Below are 22,196 nucleotides of genomic sequence, written 5' to 3' on the forward strand. Positions count from 1 at the left end.
GGGCCATTACTCACAGTCATCATTCTCCATAACACATTTTTCTTTTCTTTAATTAAACACTAATTGTATGTGTCATTTCCACGCCCTTGCTCTGTTTGCAGTTTGTTTTTTTACCTAGTTTTTTTCAGATGAGAGTCTCTTAATGGAAAGGGTCATATTAAACCGTTCCTATTTGACAAACATGTATCACCCACACGTAGGGTTTACTCTGGTGTATCAAAGATTGGAACACTCAGCCTTATCTCACACTATTGTTCATTGGTTCTACCTGGAACATATAAATGGGCAAAGCACGACTCCAAAACCCACAGCTCTCAACTATACCCTCAACATGGGCGCAATGGTGAGTGGCTTCTGTAATTATATGTACTTGTACACTGTATTGAATCATATATACAATGATTTCATGTCATTTGGCAGAATAATAATGTCAATAGTATAAGCTGAGTCTGGGTGACAGCAGGGGTATAATGCTTGGCATAAATGGATAAATGAATGACACAATCTAAATGCATTATATGTTTTTGTCATTTAACCATAAACCCTATTTAAAAGTGTGTTATCTACCTTCAGATGGCTATTATTTATTGCATTCATTCAACTTTTACAAAGCTCTAAATATATTGGCTAACTTACTAGAAAGCAGACAAATGTATTAATTACATTTAATAAATGCATCTTTCTACCTTCCTTCTGTATCTTTCACACTTCTTTAAGTAATTAAGTAGAGCTATTTACTGTTGTTGCGACAGGATAATAGAAAGCTCTGTTGTGCTCTGTGGGCACTATTCACTTAGCCCCAATAACATGGCCCAAGGCTATTGAATTAGGCTCCCGATACCTTTGTTAACTCCCGTTAAATTGACGTGTTAACGGGCATTAACACGGGTTTCGTGTGTTGACCAGGTAGTGGCACCCGTTAATCACCTAGTTATCTGGGATTTTTTTTTTAAATGGTGAAAAATAAATCCCCGATAAGTGCTGCACTTTGGGGCTAACAAAATAGCTCCAGGGGATTAATTAGTGTGGATTTGATTGTTCCCAAAGGATTAGATCAAGGGCAATTGAAATAAACAACTCTATTAGCAATTTAAAAAATATAGCAGATAGCCTATAAGAAAGCCAGGCACCTAAAGACGGCATATACACATCAATATATTGATGTTATCTGACTGTGAATATCCCTTTTAAAATGAAACATTTTTAAAACCGATAATTTTGTGAATACGCCAGGTGTACATCTTTACAGGGGCGTAACTAGGTAATTGAAGGCCCCATAGCAAAAGTTTGTAAGGGCCCCTATGTACCACCCAATGGTGAAAAATGTATATAACTTTGACAAGGAAGATGGGCCCCCCTCAGCTCTGGGTCCCATAGCATCTGCACCCCTTGCACCTATGGTAGTTATGTCCTTGCATCTATAGCTACATAGCTTTTGGGATTTCCAGAGTAATTGGGGAGACTTCGGTTGGCTCTCTCTGCTCCTCTCCCCCCTGATTAGCTGGTGGTCCCTGGCTAATTCCTAGCATTCCATGCAAAGTACAGAAAGGAGGTACACTCAGCAGCTATCCTATTAGCTTAATATGACAGGCGGACCTACCCACAGATAATACTGCACTTGTGAATGAACATAACAACCACAATGAGAAAACAAATAGTATTAGCAGCAGTGTCCTCAATTAGCTCAGAGAAAGAGAAAAGGGCACATATTCCCCATTCAGCAAAAGTAAGCTCAGACCTCCTAGCATCTGCTAAAGTATGAAGCATTGCCTATATGTGTTGGTGAATATTACTTCTTATGTAGAGAAAACTACTTTGATTCAATTGTCCCTTAATTGCTTCATTTCACAGCTGCTCCTCCTGGGTACTTTGGTCGTATTTATAAATCCATTGCAGGGAGATGAGGTAAGAGCCCGCAGGCATTATTTGTCTTCAAACTGTGCAAGTGTTTTTTGCAAAGTGGGTATATCTTCAACAGTGCGTACAGTGATTATATGTACAACACAAGGATCAAGGATATATACATTAACACAGGGCCGGCTCTAGGAGTGTTCGACCTGAGTGGTCGTACAGGGGTGCCACCCATAGAGGGCGCACCCCTCCCCAACATCCCGATTTCAGCAGGACATTACTGTCCTGCTGTTCCACCTTTGGGCCGAAGTGGCCCGCGGGTGGTTAAATCGGGAGGTTGCGGACCCCCACCGCCGCAGCTGTGCGGCTCTGCCGGACCCCGGAGACTCTGAATGGATGCTGTGCACATGCGCCTGGCATCCATTCAGTGACGGGAGAGGGCTGGGGGAAGCCCAGCTAGTGAGGATCCCCCCAGCCTGATGTTATTTGGAGGCGGAAACGCCTCCTAATAATGTCACGGTAGGGGGTGTGACCTATGGTAATTAGGCCACGCCCCCATTTTTGGTCGCGAAAAGAGGGCACGCTGGAGGGGGCCGGCACATTGTGCTCCGACCCCTGGAGCCAGCACTGCATTAACATATAAGCATTATAACGACTTGACATTTAATTTCATTTAATAATTACTGTATGTAATGTACTCAACATTTATTTGACCTATTGGGACTCATTTAGAGTTGGATGCACTCGCAGCTCGCTGAGGGCCTGATTCAGTGTTGAATACAAGTCAGTTGTGCAGATTTTTTGTAGCACCTGTGCATGTGCCGGACCCACACTCAGTTGTATCCTACTTGTGGCTGAATGTCATAACTGTTTGGTAATGGGGTGTTAGGATTTAGGCTAAGTTGGGTGAGGGCTAGTGGTGGGGGTGTAGAGGGCGTTGTGGGCTGTGCAGAGATCTGTCTCATTTTAGGTGGACCTGTAGCACTAGGTACAGTGGCACCCTCGCCTTGGTGTCACCCAGCGCCAATTAGTCGGTAAAAAGGGACATGGTCTCGTGGGTAGGGGCGTGGTCTTACTGGTAGGGGGCGTGGCCTTGTGGCCCAAACCCCCGTTTTAGTCACTCCGGGGGTCCCGGAGATGCAGACTGCCCCTGAGGACAAGTGTGTGTGCAGTGCCGGCTCCCTCACTGTGTCAGGAGCAGAGTGCTGCACGTAATGCTACAGCCAGCACCCGGCTCCTGTCACTGAGGAGGAGTCGGCAATTTGGTATCACCCCTTGGCAGGTGACACCCGGGTGCGGCCCGCACACCCCTTGTGAGGCCACTGACTAGGTAGTAGGTATAGGGCTTGTACAACTGCATGCTGATAGCGATGATGGAAACTCTGAATACAGGATAATGTACACATTTATTACAGTGACTGCAATGCGGCAGCATCTGATTCTGACTTGTGTGCAATCAGGCCCTGAATGTACATAGGAAGAGACACATGTATGTAGTTAGGTGTATGTGTGTCTCAAGATGCGTCCAATTTACAGACAATAGTATCTTGTTTGAGGACATCTGATACAGTGCTACTAATGTGTCTTACAGTCATTCCAATACATGAAGACGGGATACAATGGAGAGACCAATTACCACACCGTGAATATTAATCAGCAAGTCAATATCGCTGTGTTTAATGTGTACTCTGGACGGCAAACATCCAATGCTGTCTTTGATTACAACCAGGTAGGTGACTGAACAGATTTGATCACTATCCAGTACATTGATTGATACAGATAACTGATGTAAACTTGGGAGTAAACATAGATGGAAGATGCAATTCTGCAGATTAAAGCAGGGTACACACTGACAGATGTATCTGTCCAATCTGTCTGGTGGGAAGGAAAATCCACCAGACAAATTGGAGAGATATATCTGTCAGTGTGTACCCAGCTTAAGAAACTGATGTTCTATATCGGGGGACGACGACCCTAAATGAACTAAATTGCAATAACTATTGCAATTTTAAAGTAAATCTGTCCAATATTAATGTGCTGCATGAGAAAGCAGCCAGCATATTATCTGTATGCAAGAATAAAAATGCATTTGCAGTCCTTGCATTGCTTAAAATAAATTAAATAAATTGTTAATAGGTCAAAGGCCAATGAGGCTTTGGGCGGGTCCAGGTGCTGGAGGAGAGGTGGTTAGTTCCCGTTGTATATATTATCATGATGCATTGAGGGCCCTGATAGTCGCATTGCATGGGGTGTAGTAACGCCTCCCCTGCACTCCCCACAGAGGCTTGGTAATATGTACCCGCCACCCCTGATTAGATCATACCAAGACACATCCTGTCAAGATATGGGAGTAGCTGTCCGTAGTGGAATGGGCAGGTAACAATTCAAGATCATGTTTTCTTTAATATGACATTAGCAAGCTCTTACTGATAAACCTTCTCTTGTGTTCTCCCAGAACATAGTTGCCTATCACATGCCATACAGAGGGATTTGTGTAGTGGCACACATGGATATCGCCACCTTCCCAGGACTCGGACGTTTGGAGGAATTAATTCACACCAAGAGGGTAAAAGTCGGTCTGCATAAGAACCATGATACATGATAAGCTTCTTTTATACCTTCTTTGCCATCAGCGTCTGCTCAGGATGACAAGAAGAGTGATAAAACTTGCAGATGAAAGGGCACTTTGTAGACAGTGAGAGAGTCAAGATTAAGACCTGATTTAAATAACGCAATATCTTACACAAAAGACCCAACTTTAATACCTGGTGCATTAATATTAGAGATGAGTGGTTCGGAATCACTTTGGGGTCCCGAGTAGAATAGAGGCCCTGATTCAGAGCCGGACGCTCGCATAGCTGTGGGTGACCACCCACAGCTATAGCGAGCGGCCATGATGATGGTCGCGATGGTCAAGACCATCGGGCTTGCGACGAGACCCTTGTGGTAGGGTCTCGTTCATCGCAAGCCCCAGAGAGCTTTCGGCTCTGACAGAGCCGGAAGCTCTCCACTGACATCACTCGTGATGTCAGTGGGACCGCCCCCAAATGGCAAGCGTTCCCTCGGGAACGCCTCCGTTTGGGCAGCCAACCCCCCGGCCCACCCACCAAAAGGGGCGAGCTGTCATTCAACATCGACAGCTGGCCCCCTTTGGTGCGAGATCCGGAGCGACGGATTGCCCGTCGCTAGCCGGGTCTCACGCATGCGCACAACGGAGCCGGCTCCGTCAACCCGGTTGCGAGCGCTCAGTGCTTGCGACCGGGTCTGAATCAGGCCCAGAGTCCCGACTCTGGACTTTCTTGCAATTCGGAATTTGGATTTCAAAAAACAGATCTCACATATTCTGGATTATATTTAAGTCCCTCCCTCATTATTTTAGATGTTATTGATGTTAATAATACCATAGGAACAAAAACAGATCCAAATTACATGATTTTAGCTGTTTTTATCAATGTTTAAAGAAATCCAAAACCAAAAAAAAAAAAAAACAGTTCAGGGTGCTTTTGCCAAAATCAAAGCCTTCTCAAGGTGGTTTTGGCAAAACCAAAACACGGGGGTCCGCGCATATCTCTAGGTTAGGGTACTTACCTGCCCCTGTCGGGATCTTGATCCTGTCGGGCTTCCGCTGCCGGGATTTGAATCGGCGGGATTTCAATTCCATTCCGGTCTATTTAGCCCACAGAGCTGATCACAGAGGCCGGCTCCAGGCTCTGTTCTGCCTGCCAGAGCAGAGGAGGAGTCGGGGGACCAGGGGGAAAGCCCTGATAACGCCATCTGAAGATGGCGTTATTATCACAGGGCTTTCCCACTTATTTGTTTACAATATATTTTTAGTAAATCTCATGTAGATGACATTTCCCATAACAAGCATGGGATATGTAATCTGCATACTAAAAATATGCAAATTAAAGGGCATAGAGTAGTTTTTCATGAAAACTACTCTAATTGCCCTTTAATACATTTATGTGACACTAAAATAATGTATAAAGGGTGTAAAAAAAACACCCTTTTTAAAAAAAAAATTGTAAAAATAATATTGACAAGTCTCAAACAATCAACTCCTTACTGTTATTTTTCAAACACAGGGCCTCATTTATCAACGAGGTTTATCATTCACAATGAGTAATAAAGCTTGTTGCGTATGATAATGGTGATCCAGCCTATCAGCTCCCAAATGTCATCTGTTTGAAAAATTACAGTTGGGAGCTGATTGGCTGGATCACCATTTTAGTATACATCCCCCCATGTGTTTTTTTTATGTTTTCAAAGGCAGAGCTGATTGAATCAGCTGCAGTATTATGTGTGGAGGGGAGTGGAAGCTACAGAAACCACAGTCTGAGAATTCGATACATTTCAGTGATGGGTCCTGAAAATTTACCTTCTATGAATAAATAATAGAGCAACTAGTGATGTTCATATTCTGCCATCTTTCCTCATTGTAGGACAGGAAGAAGGACCTCGAGGACCTGCGTAAGCATTACATGGTCACTAACCAGCAGGTGAACGACCTTGCCCAGTTTGGTAGTGCAGTGCAAGGTCTGTGCTGGGGAATTCCAACCTACTGGGCTCGCGAGTATGCCAGTGAGTAAACACTCCTTACCAGAGCTATCAAACTTACAACATTTTTGTTAGAAAGCAGTGTGCTCCTGCCAGGGCCGGTTCTAGGGGTGTTCGACCAGTGCAGTCGAACATTGGCACCACCCATAGAGGGCACACCCCTCCCCAACATCTCGACTTCAGTAGGATAGCACTGTCCTGCTGTTCCACCCGTGGGCCGAAGTGGCCCGCGGGTGGTCAAATCGGGAGGTTGGGGACCCCCACCGCCGCAGCATGCGGCGGCATCCATTCAGTGATGGGAGAGGGCTGGGGGAAGCCCAGCTAGTGAGGCTCCCCCCAACTTGACGTTATTTGGTGGCGTGCCATGCGGGCATGGGGTGTGGCCTATGGTAATGAGGCCACACCCCCATTATCTGCCGCCACACGCTATGTTTGGGCGTACTATAGTGAGGCGGCACAGGGTGCTCCGACCCCTGGAGCCGGCCCTGGCTCCTGCTCCCCACTGTGCATACATGCTGGGCACTAGGACCCAGAGTCTGCAGGAAAGTCCTGACCTCCAACCTCATGTGCTACTGCACATGTGACACTAGCCATCTTATTACTGTGTGTAGAATAACATGGTGGAAGACATTTAGCTCCAGAGAGGCCCCAGTGTATACCTGCATAAAGTTGTTCCAACATCCTGCACCACTACCTGCAAGCAGCATACACTCACCATCTGGGGAGCTGTATGAAACTCTGCTTCGCTCAAGCTACGCTCCATCTACCAGTGTGTATAACAGTGAGAACGGCTGTACCTCTTATCTATCAATAACCAACACCACTGGTTAAGTAATTGGGCTATTCATAGTTTGAGTCATCTGCTGGTCACACCTGCACACACATCATTTCCAACTACAGGTTGAGTCTCCCATATCCAAAATGCTTGGGACCAGGGGCATTTTGGATAACGGAATATTCCGTATTTTGGAATATTTGAATATCATAATGAAATATCTTGGGAATGGGACCCAAATATACACACAGAATGCATTTATGTGTTATATACACCTTATACACACAGCCTCTAGGTAATTTTATACAAGATTTTCAATTATTTTGTGGCTCAAGCAAAGTTTGTGTACAGAAATGAAATTAATTTATGTTTCATATACACCTTATACACACAGCCTGAAGGTAATTTTATACAATATTTTTAATAATTTGTGCCTTAGACAAAGTTTGTGCATTGAAACATCAAAAATCAAAGGTTTCATTATCTCAGTCATGCCAAAATTATTCCGTATTTCGGAATATTTGGATATGGGAGACTCAACCTGTATTTTCTCTGAATACAATATCACAACTACATCATGTAGTAAGTCTGGGGTGGAAGATGATTTCTGGCATGCAGGTCGTTTTCTTGGTGTATGCCTGGAATGCCTAATAACCTATTGTCACAATTCCCAAATGACCACTCCCAACCACTGGCTTTTATATTATACCCTTTACCTCAAAAGCCCACTCTCCTGGAATGTCTCGGAAACTTCCAAATTTAAAAGGGTTCTGCCTCAGTCCCAGGTGAGTAGACCAACTTCCCGGGGGCTTGATGACTCAATTCACAGCAACACGCCCCTGCAACTTTAACTTGAATCTGCCCCTACTGGAGGGCACCAGCAAAAAAATCAGCCATTAAAGCAAAATAAATTCCTCCTCCCTTGTCCATTACAGTACACAGAAGAAAGGGGCTCACAAATGAAAGCATGCACAGCAATGCTTCTCATTTCCTTTTTAGCCTTATTTCTTGTAAAAGCAATGTTATTGCAAATGTAAATAGAAACCATTGGTATGGTACTGGGCACCCTCTGACCACCAGTGGCTTCTAATTTTGAAAGTACTGTAACCCCATACATTACTGTCATAGTCTGACTATAGTCACTGTATGCATTCTTGGGCAATTACCTTGCAATGCTCAACCTGTACTGTGATTTTTAATGGTACACTCTTTTTACAGCTCCGAAAGAAGGATTAGGAGCTGATGGCTGTGCTGGTATTCACTTGCTCTTCATCCATGTCGGGCTGTGTGCAGGTTTCCACCTCTTCTAATCTGTCCAGCGTCTGCAGACATTCTGGTGCTGTCCACAATCCTAACCTCCATACTAATACAATGAATGTTCACCTTCCCTGGCTGTCTATCTGTACTGTGTTTACTGCAATCAAAATGTTTCCAAAGCCAGTAACCTGTTCTGGCCGGTAAATGAGTCTGAGATACACCAGCTATTACTACAGATCAATAAAGATATATTTACGGCACGACTAAGTCGCAATGTTCACTGTATCACAATTCCATATACACATACTGTATAGAATATATAAAAATTATACAATGACTGTCTTTCAGTGTTGGACTGGGGCATGAAGGCCCCACTGGGGGAATGCAGTATTAGGGGCCCATGCTTAGGGGTGTGGCAGGCCACCAGAGGGAGTGTGGGAAGCGACCACAGAGGCTTGGCTAACAATTAGAGAGTACATGGTCTGGGCCCCTTAATAAATATGACAGCGCATGCATGATAATGTACCAGATTGATAGAAGCAATGCAATGTAGTGAATACACACCATAGTCCTGGGAATGCAGTATAACGTAACAAATGTATAATAATTAAGCACATGATTGCGATCCTTGCTATGTACAGTATACCCCATTAATGCAGTGTTCATGTTACAGGGGACCCTGGAACTAGCCAGCCAGTGTCTAACACTCAATGAGAACTGTATTAGGTCTAGTAACGGGGTCTAGTAACGGGGCAGTCAGAACCCCCGCACCGGCAACCCAATGGTAGGTAGTGGGGTTAGGTGGATGGTTAGGGTTAGGCACTAGGGGGATAGTTAAGGTTAGGCACTAGGGGGAGGATTAGGTTTAGGCACTAGGGGGAGGGTTAAGGTTAGGCACTAGGGGGAGGGTTAGGCACCAGGGAGAAGGTTAGGGTTAGGTAGTAGAGGGGGTGGGTTAGGCCCTAGGTGCAAAGGTTAGGATTAGGATGCGGGGAGGGAAGGTTAGGTTTAGGGGTAAGAGGAGGGTTAGGATACTTACCGACAGGATGCCGGCTTTGGGGACCCCTAGTAACTGTGAAACATATACCATTTAAAAAAAAAATCAACAAACTAAGCTCTTAGCACTGTGATGACTTTATTGTAGATTAGTGAATGAATGCAAAGCTACAATGCCATTCCATTCACTGGCAGGAACTGTTTTCTTTATGCTAAAGCCCACAACCAACAAGAGGAGGGAACAGGGGTGTGTAACCACCCATAAACTCACGTGTATTTTTACATGTTACCTTATAATAACCTTTTATGTACCGTGCAACTTATCTCCTAAATAAAGACATAGACAACAGTGTTGGCTTTTTAAAATGTTGTCAATCTTATTGTGGTGACAGCACAAAAAAGAACGTACAGGACAATAACAAACAAACAGCTCAAACAAACACACACACAAGCCAAGCATTGATCAACTCTCCTTTACCTTTAACCACCCATCCGATTGGTATAGCCATTTCCCGTCCAGGATAATTGGCTGTCGCCTTTCTCCACTTCAAGGAGAGCGCACCCACTAAGCCTAACTATTAACATAAACTAACTCCAAGTGCCATTCTTTTCCACCAAGCGAGGCCCAAACCGTTACGCGCCACCATAGCTCAACCCTCTAACTAGAAACACCTCAACCAGCAGAAAATGCCTTCCAGAAAGATAGCCAAACTTGCAGGACTAAAATAAAAATAAAAATGAGCATCGTGTAACTGAATCAAGACGTGTTCCACTATACCACCTCCAGCTTCCAGCATGTACCTAGCCACTGCAGTATTGACCTTCCTCCTAGCCACATCCGGCCATGCACCAAACCCAGCATTCCTTCACACACGCCTAGGGACAATTGTGGTACCCCGGAATTAGAGGATCCCATTTCTGTATAAAGTTGTGCCAGTAAAAATAGTCAGGAGTGCCCCTATATATGTATGAAGACAAATGCACTGTTATTTAGTGAAAAATGATGTTATAAAGTGTAATTTGCTGATAAAATGGCTGTATAAACTGTCCCCATAAAAGGAGAAACTATGGTACGGTCTGGATAGAGGGACCCAGTGTTACTCAGGGGCATGAGAGCAGGACACTACCAAAGGAAGGTAAATAGGGGAAAAGGTACCCCGGTTGGACATTGGGGAATATAGAGAAGCCGGAGCGTGCAGGGTACCCGGAGGAAGGAGATATAAGGGACTGCAGGACTGACAGTTGGAGTCATTGTCTGAGGCAGTTAAGTGGAGCTGAGTTCCTGTGCTATGGGGCCCGTACCTCAGGGATGTTGGTGGTGGTGCCGCTGAGAGAGAGGCAGTAGTTCCTGGAGTGAACGGTGGCTGAAGAGAGGTCCGAGGTACGGCTTACCTGTTAGAGCCGGAGGGCAGGAGTGTCGATCCGGGGGTGCTGAGAGTCGGTGTTGTGGTCCGCAGACATCGTGGAGGCAGAGAGAACCTGTCAGCAGGAAGCGGAAGGCAGTCGGGAAAGGAGGAGTGGCTGGGGCGGAGACTGGCGGCCTGATGCTGCAGCAGAGGTGCGGCTAGTCCTGGACAGCTGGTTGCAGTAACTGTCTCTGCAGAAGTAGAGAGGAGACGGGGAGGATCAGCCGCGGAGCCGGGTGGTAAGAGACTGCACCGCACATATCCCCGTTCCAGTTGCTCACCATAGTTAACGGCAGGCAGTTGGACTAAGCCACCCCATTGACATCACCACCCCTCAAGAAAAAACTTGCAGCGCATTACTGCAGGCTACTGTTTACATTGACTAAGCACCTGTCCCATTAGGAAAGATTAGCGGTCGAGTGACACACAGTCTTCCCGACTTAAGCCAGCAAATACAGTGGAATTCAGGATAAAAAGAGACTGCAGACAGGTAGAAAGAATTAAGTCTATCTGCTGGTACCAACCTGCAACATAAGTACGAATTGTTAAATTGCAACATAAGTAACTTCTGGAAGTGCAGCTGATTGCTCATATCCCTGCTTAAATTATAACCAAACTAGCCACTCCACCGGCTAGGATTAATAAGGAGAGACAGTTGTCACAGGAGCACGCTCAGCTTAGTCAATTTGAGCTATTGTAATTGGAGAGGCCTTTACTAATGACAGTTTAGAGTCAGCGCTAGCATCTACTAACCCGGGCAACGCAGTGTACACCAACAGGACTTAAGAGTTATATTAATTCATGAACTATTTGTTTTCTGGCCAGAAAATCTTAGGAAATTAGGTAACATATCGAAGGACTAAATAGAGACTGTTATGCAATGTCACTATTGTTTGCTTCTAAGTATATAGGATAAACTGTTGTTGGAAAAGCATTGCATGCATTAATCTTTTGGAATCAGCAGGAGGAGAGGAGTCCTTATCGATTGCAAGGAGGCTGTGTTCCTGAACAATAAAATATAATTTGTTGTGTTATTCTTGTGAATTGTAATAGAAATTGAACCCGTAATTTTCATTGTAAAAGTGCCAATTGACATGATATGATCTCTTTATTGTAATAAAATACCAATATACTTGTCCAAAGTCAGTCTACTTACCTTTTTACCTCTCTGTACCCAAGAAAGAACCTAGGAACCCTACTCTTATGATACATGTACCCAGTTTAGGGGTTACACAATGAGGGACCATACCAACTTGCAGGAAGGCAGGGCTTCCGCTATCGAATGAAAGTCCCTAATGATAACAGAGTGCAAATCTAGGGTAGTGCGCTGACCTAAGTCATTCCCTCCCATATGCAGCACTAGAACCTTAGGTAATCCATAAGACCGCACCACAGTCACCAACCTATCCAGGAGAAAGCCCTAGCACATCCCTCTAAAACCCAACCACCAATTAAATGCGGCTGAGAGAAACTGCTAGTATCAGAATCTAATGGGGATTGAACAGCCCAGATCGACTTGACATTGAATCCACCTGAAAACATGTGAAAAAGAAAGGTCAACACGTAAAGAAACAACAGACACAGCAGCCGAACCACAGACACACCATACCAACAAGATATGGAAGCATAAGAAAGAGGGGGAAGTGGAGGGGAACAACGTAGCCAACCGGACTTGAGGCAAAAAACAGGAAAACCCCCAAAATAAACTAACAATTCCTCCATATAGTATAATTCAGGAGCCAATTGGGCCCCCGGGGAAAATAAAAATTCCTCATAGACTCCCGCAGGGGGTCGGTGAGTGGTTAGGCCTCCGCTGAGCAACGTTGGAACACTACAGATAAACCCGGATGAATGTATTGCCAGAATGCAGCAGAACGCCATCGATTGGATATCCCAGGCGAATAAGCCAGCAGACGCTGCGGATGTAGCAGCTCCAATTCTAAATAAGTTAGTAACAAACTCACCCGGCTCGAGCCCTAAAGATGCCAAACAATGCTTCAAAACATGACAAAACTGATATTTTGTAACCAGAGACTCATCCTCGTGCAGCAACCATGCCCCATTCCGTTCGCCAGCACCCACCACTGGACACACTGCAGGAATGGGACATGGTTGATTTGAAAGCCAGCGCCCTCTACCAGCCTGGTCTGTCTTGGAGCGCTGTATAAGGTATAGTACTGTGTCCGGATGTACAATTATGTCCGCAACAGTGAGTGGCAGGTCAGCACCTTAAGAGGGGGCAACTACTTCGCAGACCCAAAATGCTCCATGAAATGCCATGTTATGACCTAACTGAAACAACAAGCATTCAAAGGCCGAAAAGAAAAACTTAAGGGACCGCAGCAATATGGAGATATCAGTGGGACGCCTGCAGTCAACTGCTGTAGGGGTCGACCTGGACCAACCCCTCAAGGCCCTTGAAACAATGAAGGACCTGGAGGGGTCACGGCAGCCGTATAACCCAGAGAAAAATGTCACGCCCGCTAAAATACGCCGCACTACCACGAGTGAGTGCCCCTAAGAATACAGATCCCAAATAAAAGGTAGCTTGATTTGCTGCAAGGTCTTACCTGCCTGAGCCACTGAAACCCGGAAACGCTCCCATTCCAGCCAACCAACCTGATAACAGCGCAATGTCCTGGGGGCAATGGCCCTTAAGGCTAATTCCTCCATGCAGGCCTGATGATCTGCCAAACATAAGGAGGACACGGGTCATTATACAGATTGGCCTGAGGGGCTAATTCCCCAAACCGAAGCCAGTTTAACCGCGACAGCGCATCTGTAATCCCATTCTGTACACCAGGCACATGCCTGGCAACAAAATGGACATTAAGCAGCAGGCAACGCAGCACAAGTCTCGCCAGCAAACGAACAACCGGAAGAGAAGACAAACTCTGACGGTTGATCGCCTGCACCATGCCCAGGTTGTCGCACCAGAAAATGATACTAGCGTTGTCAAACGATCACCCCAGAGCTCTAAAGCGACCATAATGGGAAACAGTTCAAGCAACAGCGCACCATGAACAATTGAGGTAAGCTTCAAAGCCAGTCACGCCAGCAGCGTCAGTAAAAAGTTGCAGCTGAGTGTGCAGGATGGGGCAGGCCAGATACTCACTCCATTGAACTAGGAAAGGAACACATTTCAAACTCGCAGGTCGTGGTTGATCTCGGCCGATAAACGGACAAAATAATGGGGGTGGAGGACGCCTACAATACACCTTTCAAATTTCCGGCAGAAGATCCTCCCCATGGGATGACCCAGCAGGCAAAGTGGAAAAGTCCCAGCATGGACTACACCTGACACAAGGTGAACTTACCCACGCCTAGTGCACCCACAATCGGGGCGCAACTTGTATAATTTGTCCTGGGCGAGACGACAGCAACTCGACAAGGTATCGATCTCGATACCCAGGAAGGAGAGCTGTGTGATTGGCCCTTCCGTTTTCTCGCTCGGAACGGGGACCCTGAAAAAGGCAACTAACGACTATGCCTAAATTTATTTGGTTCCTTCTTGGGGACCACGCCCACAGAAGATAGAACCAGGCCCGCCAAAGGAGGAGTCGGGAAATGACCTGCCATCCTACCCAGCTCCACCTCATGACTTTCGAGAGCACTATGGACCTCATTCAGAGCCGCTTGCTGCTGGCGGGCGCTCGCTCTGAATGTGGGCGTTTTTTGTGTTTTTTTCTCCGGCCGCTCGCTAAGCTGTGGGAGACCACCCACAGCTTGTGCGAGCGGCCAGGAGACCGTTGCAATAATCGCGACCATCGGGCTTGCGTCGAAATCCTGGGGTAGGGTCTAGCTGCCGCAAGCCCGAGTGGACTTCCTGCTCTAATAGAGCAGGAAGTCCACTACTGACATCACTAGTGATGTCAGTAACCCCTCCCAACAAACACCAGGCATTCCAAAGGGATTCCCCTACCTTCCCACAAAACGGGTCAAGCTGTCAATCAACATCGACTTCCGCCCCGTCTTGTAGCGAGCACCGTAGCGACTGAACTTCAGTCACTCAGCAGGGCTCGCGCATGAGCACGCTGGACGCGGTGCATGCGCAGGGCATTAACATCGAGCCGCTTGCGAGCGGCTCTGAATTGGGCCCTATGTGTGGCAACTTCAACACAGACTTCAAATCTAATGGAAACCATTAGAAGCAGAGTCAGAAATCGGCAAACGAAACCCGTCGTGAAAACCACAAAACAAACACTCAGCCACAGCCCTATGGGGATATAACCGTAACTGCGCAACATGCAACCGAGGTGTAAAGGCAATGCCACCTTACTTAGACCCTCCATCAGTAGCAGGATGGATGGGGCGGGCCCAGATTTTGCATGGAAGCAATCCTTTGCAGGGTGAAGGCCCCACATCGAAGGCATGCATGCTGGAACCTGCAACGGGCTCCCACCATGCAGCTGGAACAGTTGAAGGCATAGCACCGTCCCATGTTGAGGAACAGGGAAGCTCCCCAAAAGGGGGTCTGCATCCGCCTAGGGGCAGATGCTGAAGGGGTGGGGGCCGGGGAGTCACCTGCAGCCAAACCTCCACATCCTTGCATCCAAAATCTATGATCGAGGATCCCGACTGTTTACACCGGAACTCCTCATCATATGTCCTCCAGGAGGAGTTACACATGGAACGGAATATGGAATGCATCAAATGGAGATACCTGATGACATTCACGTAGGCGGGATTCTAGATAGCACCAACAACTTGCTGACTAGTCTCACAGCCCCTCATGGTCTGGGGCACAGATGGGGCACCTGGGAGGCACCGGCGGATCCAGAGGGGGCGATAAGGGCGATCGCCCCCCGTACACACAGACCCGATTCTCAAAGTCCCACCCACTCAGTCAGGGCCGGCTTAGCTGTGCTGCTTGCTGTAAGCATTGCAGTGGCTCAGGCGGTCGCTGCGCAGCAGATGTCTGTCAGATGCTAGCCAGCCACCGGAGCCTTAGTAGACTCTGGGCACTAGAGTGTGCCCGGAGTATACTGCACATGCGCAGAACATCGGAAAATGGCCGCGGCAGCCATTTTCCGGTGTTCTGAGCAGCGCAGACACCCGACGTGGGACCACGGACAGGTAAGTCTAAGATAATATGGGTGCAGTGTGTGCGGTGCGGGGCCCCACTGGACCTGGGGGCCCGTGTGCCCCGCACACACTGCACCCATTATAGATACGCCACTGTGTAGAGCTATATTAGTGTGTTGTATCGAGTCTTCTCCTGCCTGGCTGTCACTTTTTCTGAGGAGTGCTATTAACTGGGTTGAGAGGGAGGGTGTGGTGCACGTGTGGGGCTGGGGGGAGCCTGCTCTGTGGGGAATATTGTTATTGGGAGGAGCCCAGGGGTGTCTGGTGCACATGTGGGGCTGGGGAGAGCCTACTCCAGGGCTTAGCAAATTTTTCTAAAACTTAGGAGCCAGGATGAAAGTGTAGGAGCCAGACACCCCTTCCCCCGGGGCAGCATTACTGAGCACCTACGCCCCTGACAACCAACCCCCATGGCCACACCACTAGCGGGGTGCCCCAGTAGTAATCCCCCCTCTGCAGTGCCCCCAGTAGTAATCCTCCCTCTGCAGTGCCCCCAGTAGTAATCCCCCTATGCAGTGCCCCCAGTAGAAGTCCTCCCTATGCAGTGCCCCCAGTAGTAGTCCTCCCTATGCAATGCCCTAGTAACACCCCCAGTAGCAGTCACCCCCCTATGCAGTGCCCCAGTAGTGGTCCCCATATACAGTGCCTCCAGTAGCGGTCACCCCCCTATGCAGTGCCCCCATTAGTGGTCCCCTTATGTAGTGCCCCCCTATGCATTGCCCCCAGTAGTGGTCCCCATATACAGTGCCTCCAGTAGCGGTCACCCCCCTACGCAATGCCCCAATAGTGGTCCCCATATACAGTGCCCCCAGTAGTGGTCCCCTTATGTAGTGCCCCTTTAATCAGTGCCCCCAGAAGTGCCCCCACCCTATGCATTGCTCCCAGTAGTATTCCCCCCTATGCTGTGACCTCAGTAGTAGACCCCACTATGCATATCCCCTAGTAGTGCCCCCCCCATACAGTGCCCCCAGAGTAGCGGCCATCTCCCCTATGCAGTGCCCCCAGAGTAGCGGCCATCTCCCCTATGCAGTGCCCCCAGAATAGCGGCCATCCCCCCTATGCAGTGCCCCCAGAGTAGCGGCCATCCCCCCTATGCAGTGCCCCAAGAGTAGCGGCCATCCCCCCTATGCAGTGCCGCTGGCGGCTGTATGTTTGTTACTCTGTAGTGTGGACTGCGCTCGCGGTCTGCACTACAGGGCCCGGGGGTTGCTGAAAACCTGGTCACCAGGCAACCAAATCTGGTCGCCATGGCGACCTGGCCCCCGGGTTTTGTCGAGCCCTGGCCTACCCTGTGTGAAATATTACTATTGGGGTGGTCTGAGGGAAGGCACGTGCACATGCTGGCAAAATATAATTGGGGGATCTGAGGGAAGGAGTTAGTGTTCATTCTCAAATCGCCCCCCCTAAAAGTAAAGTCTAGATACGCCACTGCTGGGAGGGCTGCACACTCAGAGCAGGCAGCAGGAGAGCCCCCATTATGAAATTAAATAAAAAAACACGCCCCCTCCACAGGCCCGATTCGCCTGACTGCACAGCTGCGGCCGTCACCACTGGGGCAACAAAGGGAGAGGCGGGAGTGGAGGCTTTAGACAGCGCCATCCTCCTCCGAGCCTTAGAGGCAAGAGCAGGGCTGGAGGCCCTGCCCAAATGTGCACGCACGGCCGCCGCCCCAGACCCAGTTTGCAGTGAAGTGCGGCCGGGGTGGGGGCAATGCAGGAGCCTAAAGCTGCAGTGCTGCCAGGCAGGACATAAGTAGACAGCCGGGTGGGGGGATTCGAGGAGTGATGAGGGTGGGACATTATGCAGGGCAATAGAGGAAGACAGGAAAAAGGAAGGAACCACAAGGAAGAAAAGAAGATAGAGGGAAAGTTAAAGGAATATAGGGAAAATAAAGAAATGTAGCAGGAAAAAGAGCAGGAGAAAGATAAAACGGCAATAAAGAAATACAAATAAAAAACATGAATGCAACAGGCAAAAAAATACAACCAGCATGATTTATTAAATACTCCCCTCCCCCAAGTAGTGCCCCTTATACAGTGCCCCCAGTAGTGGTCCCCCCTATGCAGTGCCCCCAGTAGTGCCTCTTATACAGTGCCCCCAGTGGTGCCCCTTATGCAGTGCCCCCAGTGGTGCTCCTTATACAGTGCCCCCAGTGGTGCCCCTTATGCAGTGCCCCCAGTAGTGCCCCTTATACAGTGCCCTCAGTAGTGCCCTTATGTAGTGCGACCAGTGGTGCACATATACAGTGCTCTCCTATGTAGTGCCCCCAGTAGTGGTCTCCCTATGCAGTGCCCCCAGTAGTGGTCCTCCTATGCAGTGTTCCCAGTAGTGGTCCTTATACAGTGCCCTCAGTAGTGGTCCCCCTTTGCAGTGCCCCCAGTAGTGCCCTTTATACAGTGCCCCCCCCTATACAGTCCCACTTATACAGTGCCCCCTGTAGTGCCCTTTATACAGTTCCCCCAGTAGTGCCTCTTATACAGTGCCCCCAGTAGTGCACATATACAGTGCCCCCTATGTAGTGCTCCCAGTAAAGGTCCCCCTATGCAGTGCCCCCAGTAGTGCCCCTTATACAGCTCCCCCAGTAGGTCCTCTTATACAGTGCCCCCAGTGGTGCCCCTTATGCAGTGCCCCTTATACAGTGCCTCCAGTAGTGCCCCTTATACAATGCCCCCAGTAGTGCCCCTTATACAGTGCCCTCAGCAGTGCCCCCAGTAGTGGTCCTTATACAGTGTCCCCAGTAGTGCCCCATATACAGTAGTGCCCCCCCTATACAGTGCCCCCAGTAGTGCACTTTATACAGTGCCCCGTATACAGTTCCCCCAGTAGTGCCTCTTATACAGTGTCCCCAGTGGTGCCCCTTATGCAGTGCCCCTTATACAATGCCCCCAGTAGTGCCCCTTATACAGTGCCCTCAGCAGTGCCCCCAGTAGTGGTCCTTATACAGTGTTCCCAGTAGTGCCCCATATACAGTAGTGCCCCAGTAGTGGGTCCCCCTATGCAGTGCCCCCAGTAGTGCCCCTTATACAGTTCCCCAGTAGTGTCTCTTATACAGTGCCCCCAGTAGTGCCCCTTATACAGTGCCCCTTATACAATACCCCCAGTAGTGCCCCATATACAGTAGTGCCCCCAGTAGTTGGTCCCCCTATGCAGTGCCCCCAGTAGTGCCCCTTATACAGTGCCCCCAGTAGTGGTCCTTATACAGTTCCCCAGTAGTGTCTCTTATACAGTGCCCCCAGTAGTGCCCCTTATGCAGTGAACCAGTAGTGCCCCTTATACAGTGCCCCCACTAGTGCCCCTTTTACAATGCCCCCAGTAGTGCCCCTTAAACAGTGCCCCCAGTAGTGCCCCTAATGCAGTGCCCCCAGTAGTGCCCCATATACAGTGCCCTCAGTAGTGCCCCCAGTAGTGGTCCTTATACAGTGTTCCCAGTAGTGCCCCATATACAGTTCCCCCCTATGCAGTGCCCCCTATACAGTGCCCCCAGAGTTGGTCCTCCTATACAGTGCCCCCTGTAATGGTCCCCCTATATAGTGCCCCCAATAGTGGACCCCCCATGCAGTGCCCCTTACATATATGACATATGAGACACACACAGATCACTTACCTGAATCCCCGTTCTTGCACCCACCAGCATCTGCTCCACTGTCCTCTCGCTCTGCACTATAGGAGAGACGTCATGATGTCTCTCCCATCACGCACTGCGGGAGCCGGAAGGCGGAGCTCATGAGTGAGCTCCAGCCCGGCTCCCTCCGTGGATACAGCAGCCCATGAGAGTATGTCTGACTCTCATTGGCTGCTAAAATAAACACACCGCCGCCGCTGCGTATGGGTCTGATGTTACTCGGTGTTACCGATTAATTCGCTATATTGCCCAAGTGTACGGATGTGTGTAAGGGGAAGTGGACGTCCTTATGGTAAACTGTGATTGCAATGCAATTGCAACCATTTGCATTTCACCGCTAATATTAGCAACTGCTGTGCGTACGTTCTAGCAGAATAGCGATCCTTGCTGAATCAGGACCACAGTATGGACATGTGTGGGGGCTGAAATTATTATATGTAAAAGTAAAATGAAGTATCTTTAATGGACATCAGAGAGGACGTTGCCAAACAGTGGTTACGTAATCAGCAGAGACATCAGAATGCTGCATATTTCTAAATATTAACATTTAAACAAAATTTCCCTTAGGGAAACCCAGAGGGGTTTTTTCTTATTTATTAAAGAAGAAAATGTCTACAATACATAATTGCAGATATTAGTATATGTTAAATGCTTGGGTTTTCAGAAGTGTTTCTCTGATTTGTAGCCTAAAATACAATAAATGACATTTAAAAAATGACTGATGTTCCCTTCTGTCGTCATCTTCTCATAATTATAATGTTTAGCAGCACTTGGCGGAGTATCTATGGGAGTGGGCAAGTCCACATGATGGACAGGTCTCTGTGTATGACATTTATAACAAGCCGCAGTAATTACAGTATCTACCTGCTCTCAAAAGCCTTCTGAAAGGTGACTTTCCAGAGAGATGATTCCATACCTGTACAAATATGTATGTTTTTAAAAAAATGTCCCTAATGTTTTGCATAAAGTCGGTCCTGGTGTTGTAATTCTACAATTAAATATTCGCTAGATAATTTTAAATGAACACTACCAATTTTAGTATGATGCAGTGATGCTTACAAGACTGCTGGGGTAAGGTCAGGGGGTAAATGCTTTACTGCTGAAAAGCTTGACCTGCATTAAATTAGTTCTCAGAGAGCAGCACGTAGGACAGCAGTGGATAGAAACTTAATGCATAGAAATCTACAGAAGATGGCGCTAGAGCACAGAGAGAGCATTTTTCTATACTTTCCATTCTTTAAGTAATCTACCATTTTACTGCAGGAACATACAGTATATGAGGTTTAATATAGAAAAATGTATGTACCACTGCGCTCTATTGTTTCTTAGCAGCTCAATTAAGAGGTGAATCAATAAATAAAAATTACTGAGCGCTATATGTGATGCAAATGATTTATGTGACACCTGTAAAGATAAAAATTAGTTTAAAACAATTTATGTTTATAGCTCCTTCTGGAGAATTTGGTGGGTCTCTTTGTTGAATGGACTGGCACTCCCGCCCGCAAAAGTGATATTGCCTCTCTTTCCCTACCTTACCCTTGCCTCAAACTAGCCGCTCCTTCTCCTCCAACGCGGTGGTATCGATTGTGGTATTGGTCCAGGGATCAAAGAGCTGAAGACTGGCCTCGGCTTGGCTCTCTGTACTGCCGTGACGTCTGGCCGCGATCGGCCGCTGATGATGACGTCACTCGGGAACAGGACGGCGTGTGCAGCTGGCAGTGTAAACAGATAGTCCAAAGAACGTCCAGGGTAGCCACCTAGTGCCTCCAACGCGTTTCGTGCGCTTGCACACTTTTTCAAGGATGGCATGTCCTCTACCCTGGACATTCTACCGTACGGGCGTGATAGCCGCCAGCGCCAACATTTCTAGTCACGGACTCTGGAGGTGGCAAGCAGAAATGTGCGATAAGTCCGTGGTTGGGGTGCACATTAATTAGCACACCTAAAAACAACAATTGAATCTCCCCTACAGAATGGTCTTATGTTTAAAGAAAACCTTTTTGATTAGGAAATCTAAAATTTAGATCATATTAATATTGATTTAATATTTACCTAAAAAAAAAAATCACACATCTTGGGGGAGGATGCACTATACTGAAAAATGCAGTCAAACCTCCAAATATGCAGTTTCGGTGGTTTCACCGCATTTACCACAGGCACCGAGCTCCGGGAAGCAAAGCTTTCCTAATAGGCAATGCCATCTATGGCGTTGAATAATAGAAGCCTTTCAGCTTCTTATCTGAGACTTCCCAGATAAGGATCCTATAGGATCCCTTTCTGGGTCTCCCGCGGCTCACACATGTAGCCGCGCATGTACAGAAGGACTCCCCGTTATATAAGGCCGAGATCCGCAGTTTGCATCATAGGCCGGCCTGGACTGCCCACTTTTGCTTGGTAAGTGGGTAACTGTGTGTGTGGGTGGGGGGGGGCAGGAAGTCGATAGGGGGCCCCGAGACTCCGAGGGGCCCCGATCATGTGTCCCAACCCCCCCCGTCCCTTACCTCTGTCGCTGGCCTGCTGCTTTAAGCAGCGACATGTTCGAATAAGCCCGGGGGCCAGTGTCCCGGCGCAGGGCAGAATATTCGGGGCCGATGGGTGGAGCAACCCGGCGCGGCGTGCGTGACATCATAATGTCACGCCGCTGGAA

The 22,196-nt window shown here is 47.9% G+C and overlaps 1 protein-coding gene and 1 pseudogene across 1 annotated transcript; one reads left to right on the forward strand and one right to left on the reverse strand.

Moving 5' to 3' along the window:
* Nucleotides 1–331: 331 nt before the first annotated feature.
* LOC148525543 (gastrokine-2-like) lies at nt 332–8,493 on the forward strand. The gene is made up of 6 exons (XM_088470879.1): nt 332–343; nt 1,852–1,905; nt 3,443–3,580; nt 4,307–4,417; nt 6,294–6,432; nt 8,402–8,493. The coding sequence occupies exons 1-6, from the start codon at nt 332–334 to the stop codon at nt 8,491–8,493; spliced, it is 546 nt and encodes a 181-aa protein (XP_088327005.1).
* A 4,151-nt stretch (nt 8,494–12,644) lies between these two features.
* LOC148525544 (uncharacterized) lies at nt 12,645–22,085 on the reverse strand (annotated as a pseudogene).
* Between the last annotated feature and the right edge of the window lie 111 nt (nt 22,086–22,196).

Source organism: Taudactylus pleione, unplaced genomic scaffold (genome assembly GCF_031769625.1).
Source record: "Taudactylus pleione unplaced genomic scaffold, aTauple2 ptg000105l, whole genome shotgun sequence".
Lineage (NCBI taxonomy): Eukaryota > Metazoa > Chordata > Amphibia > Anura > Myobatrachidae > Taudactylus > Taudactylus pleione.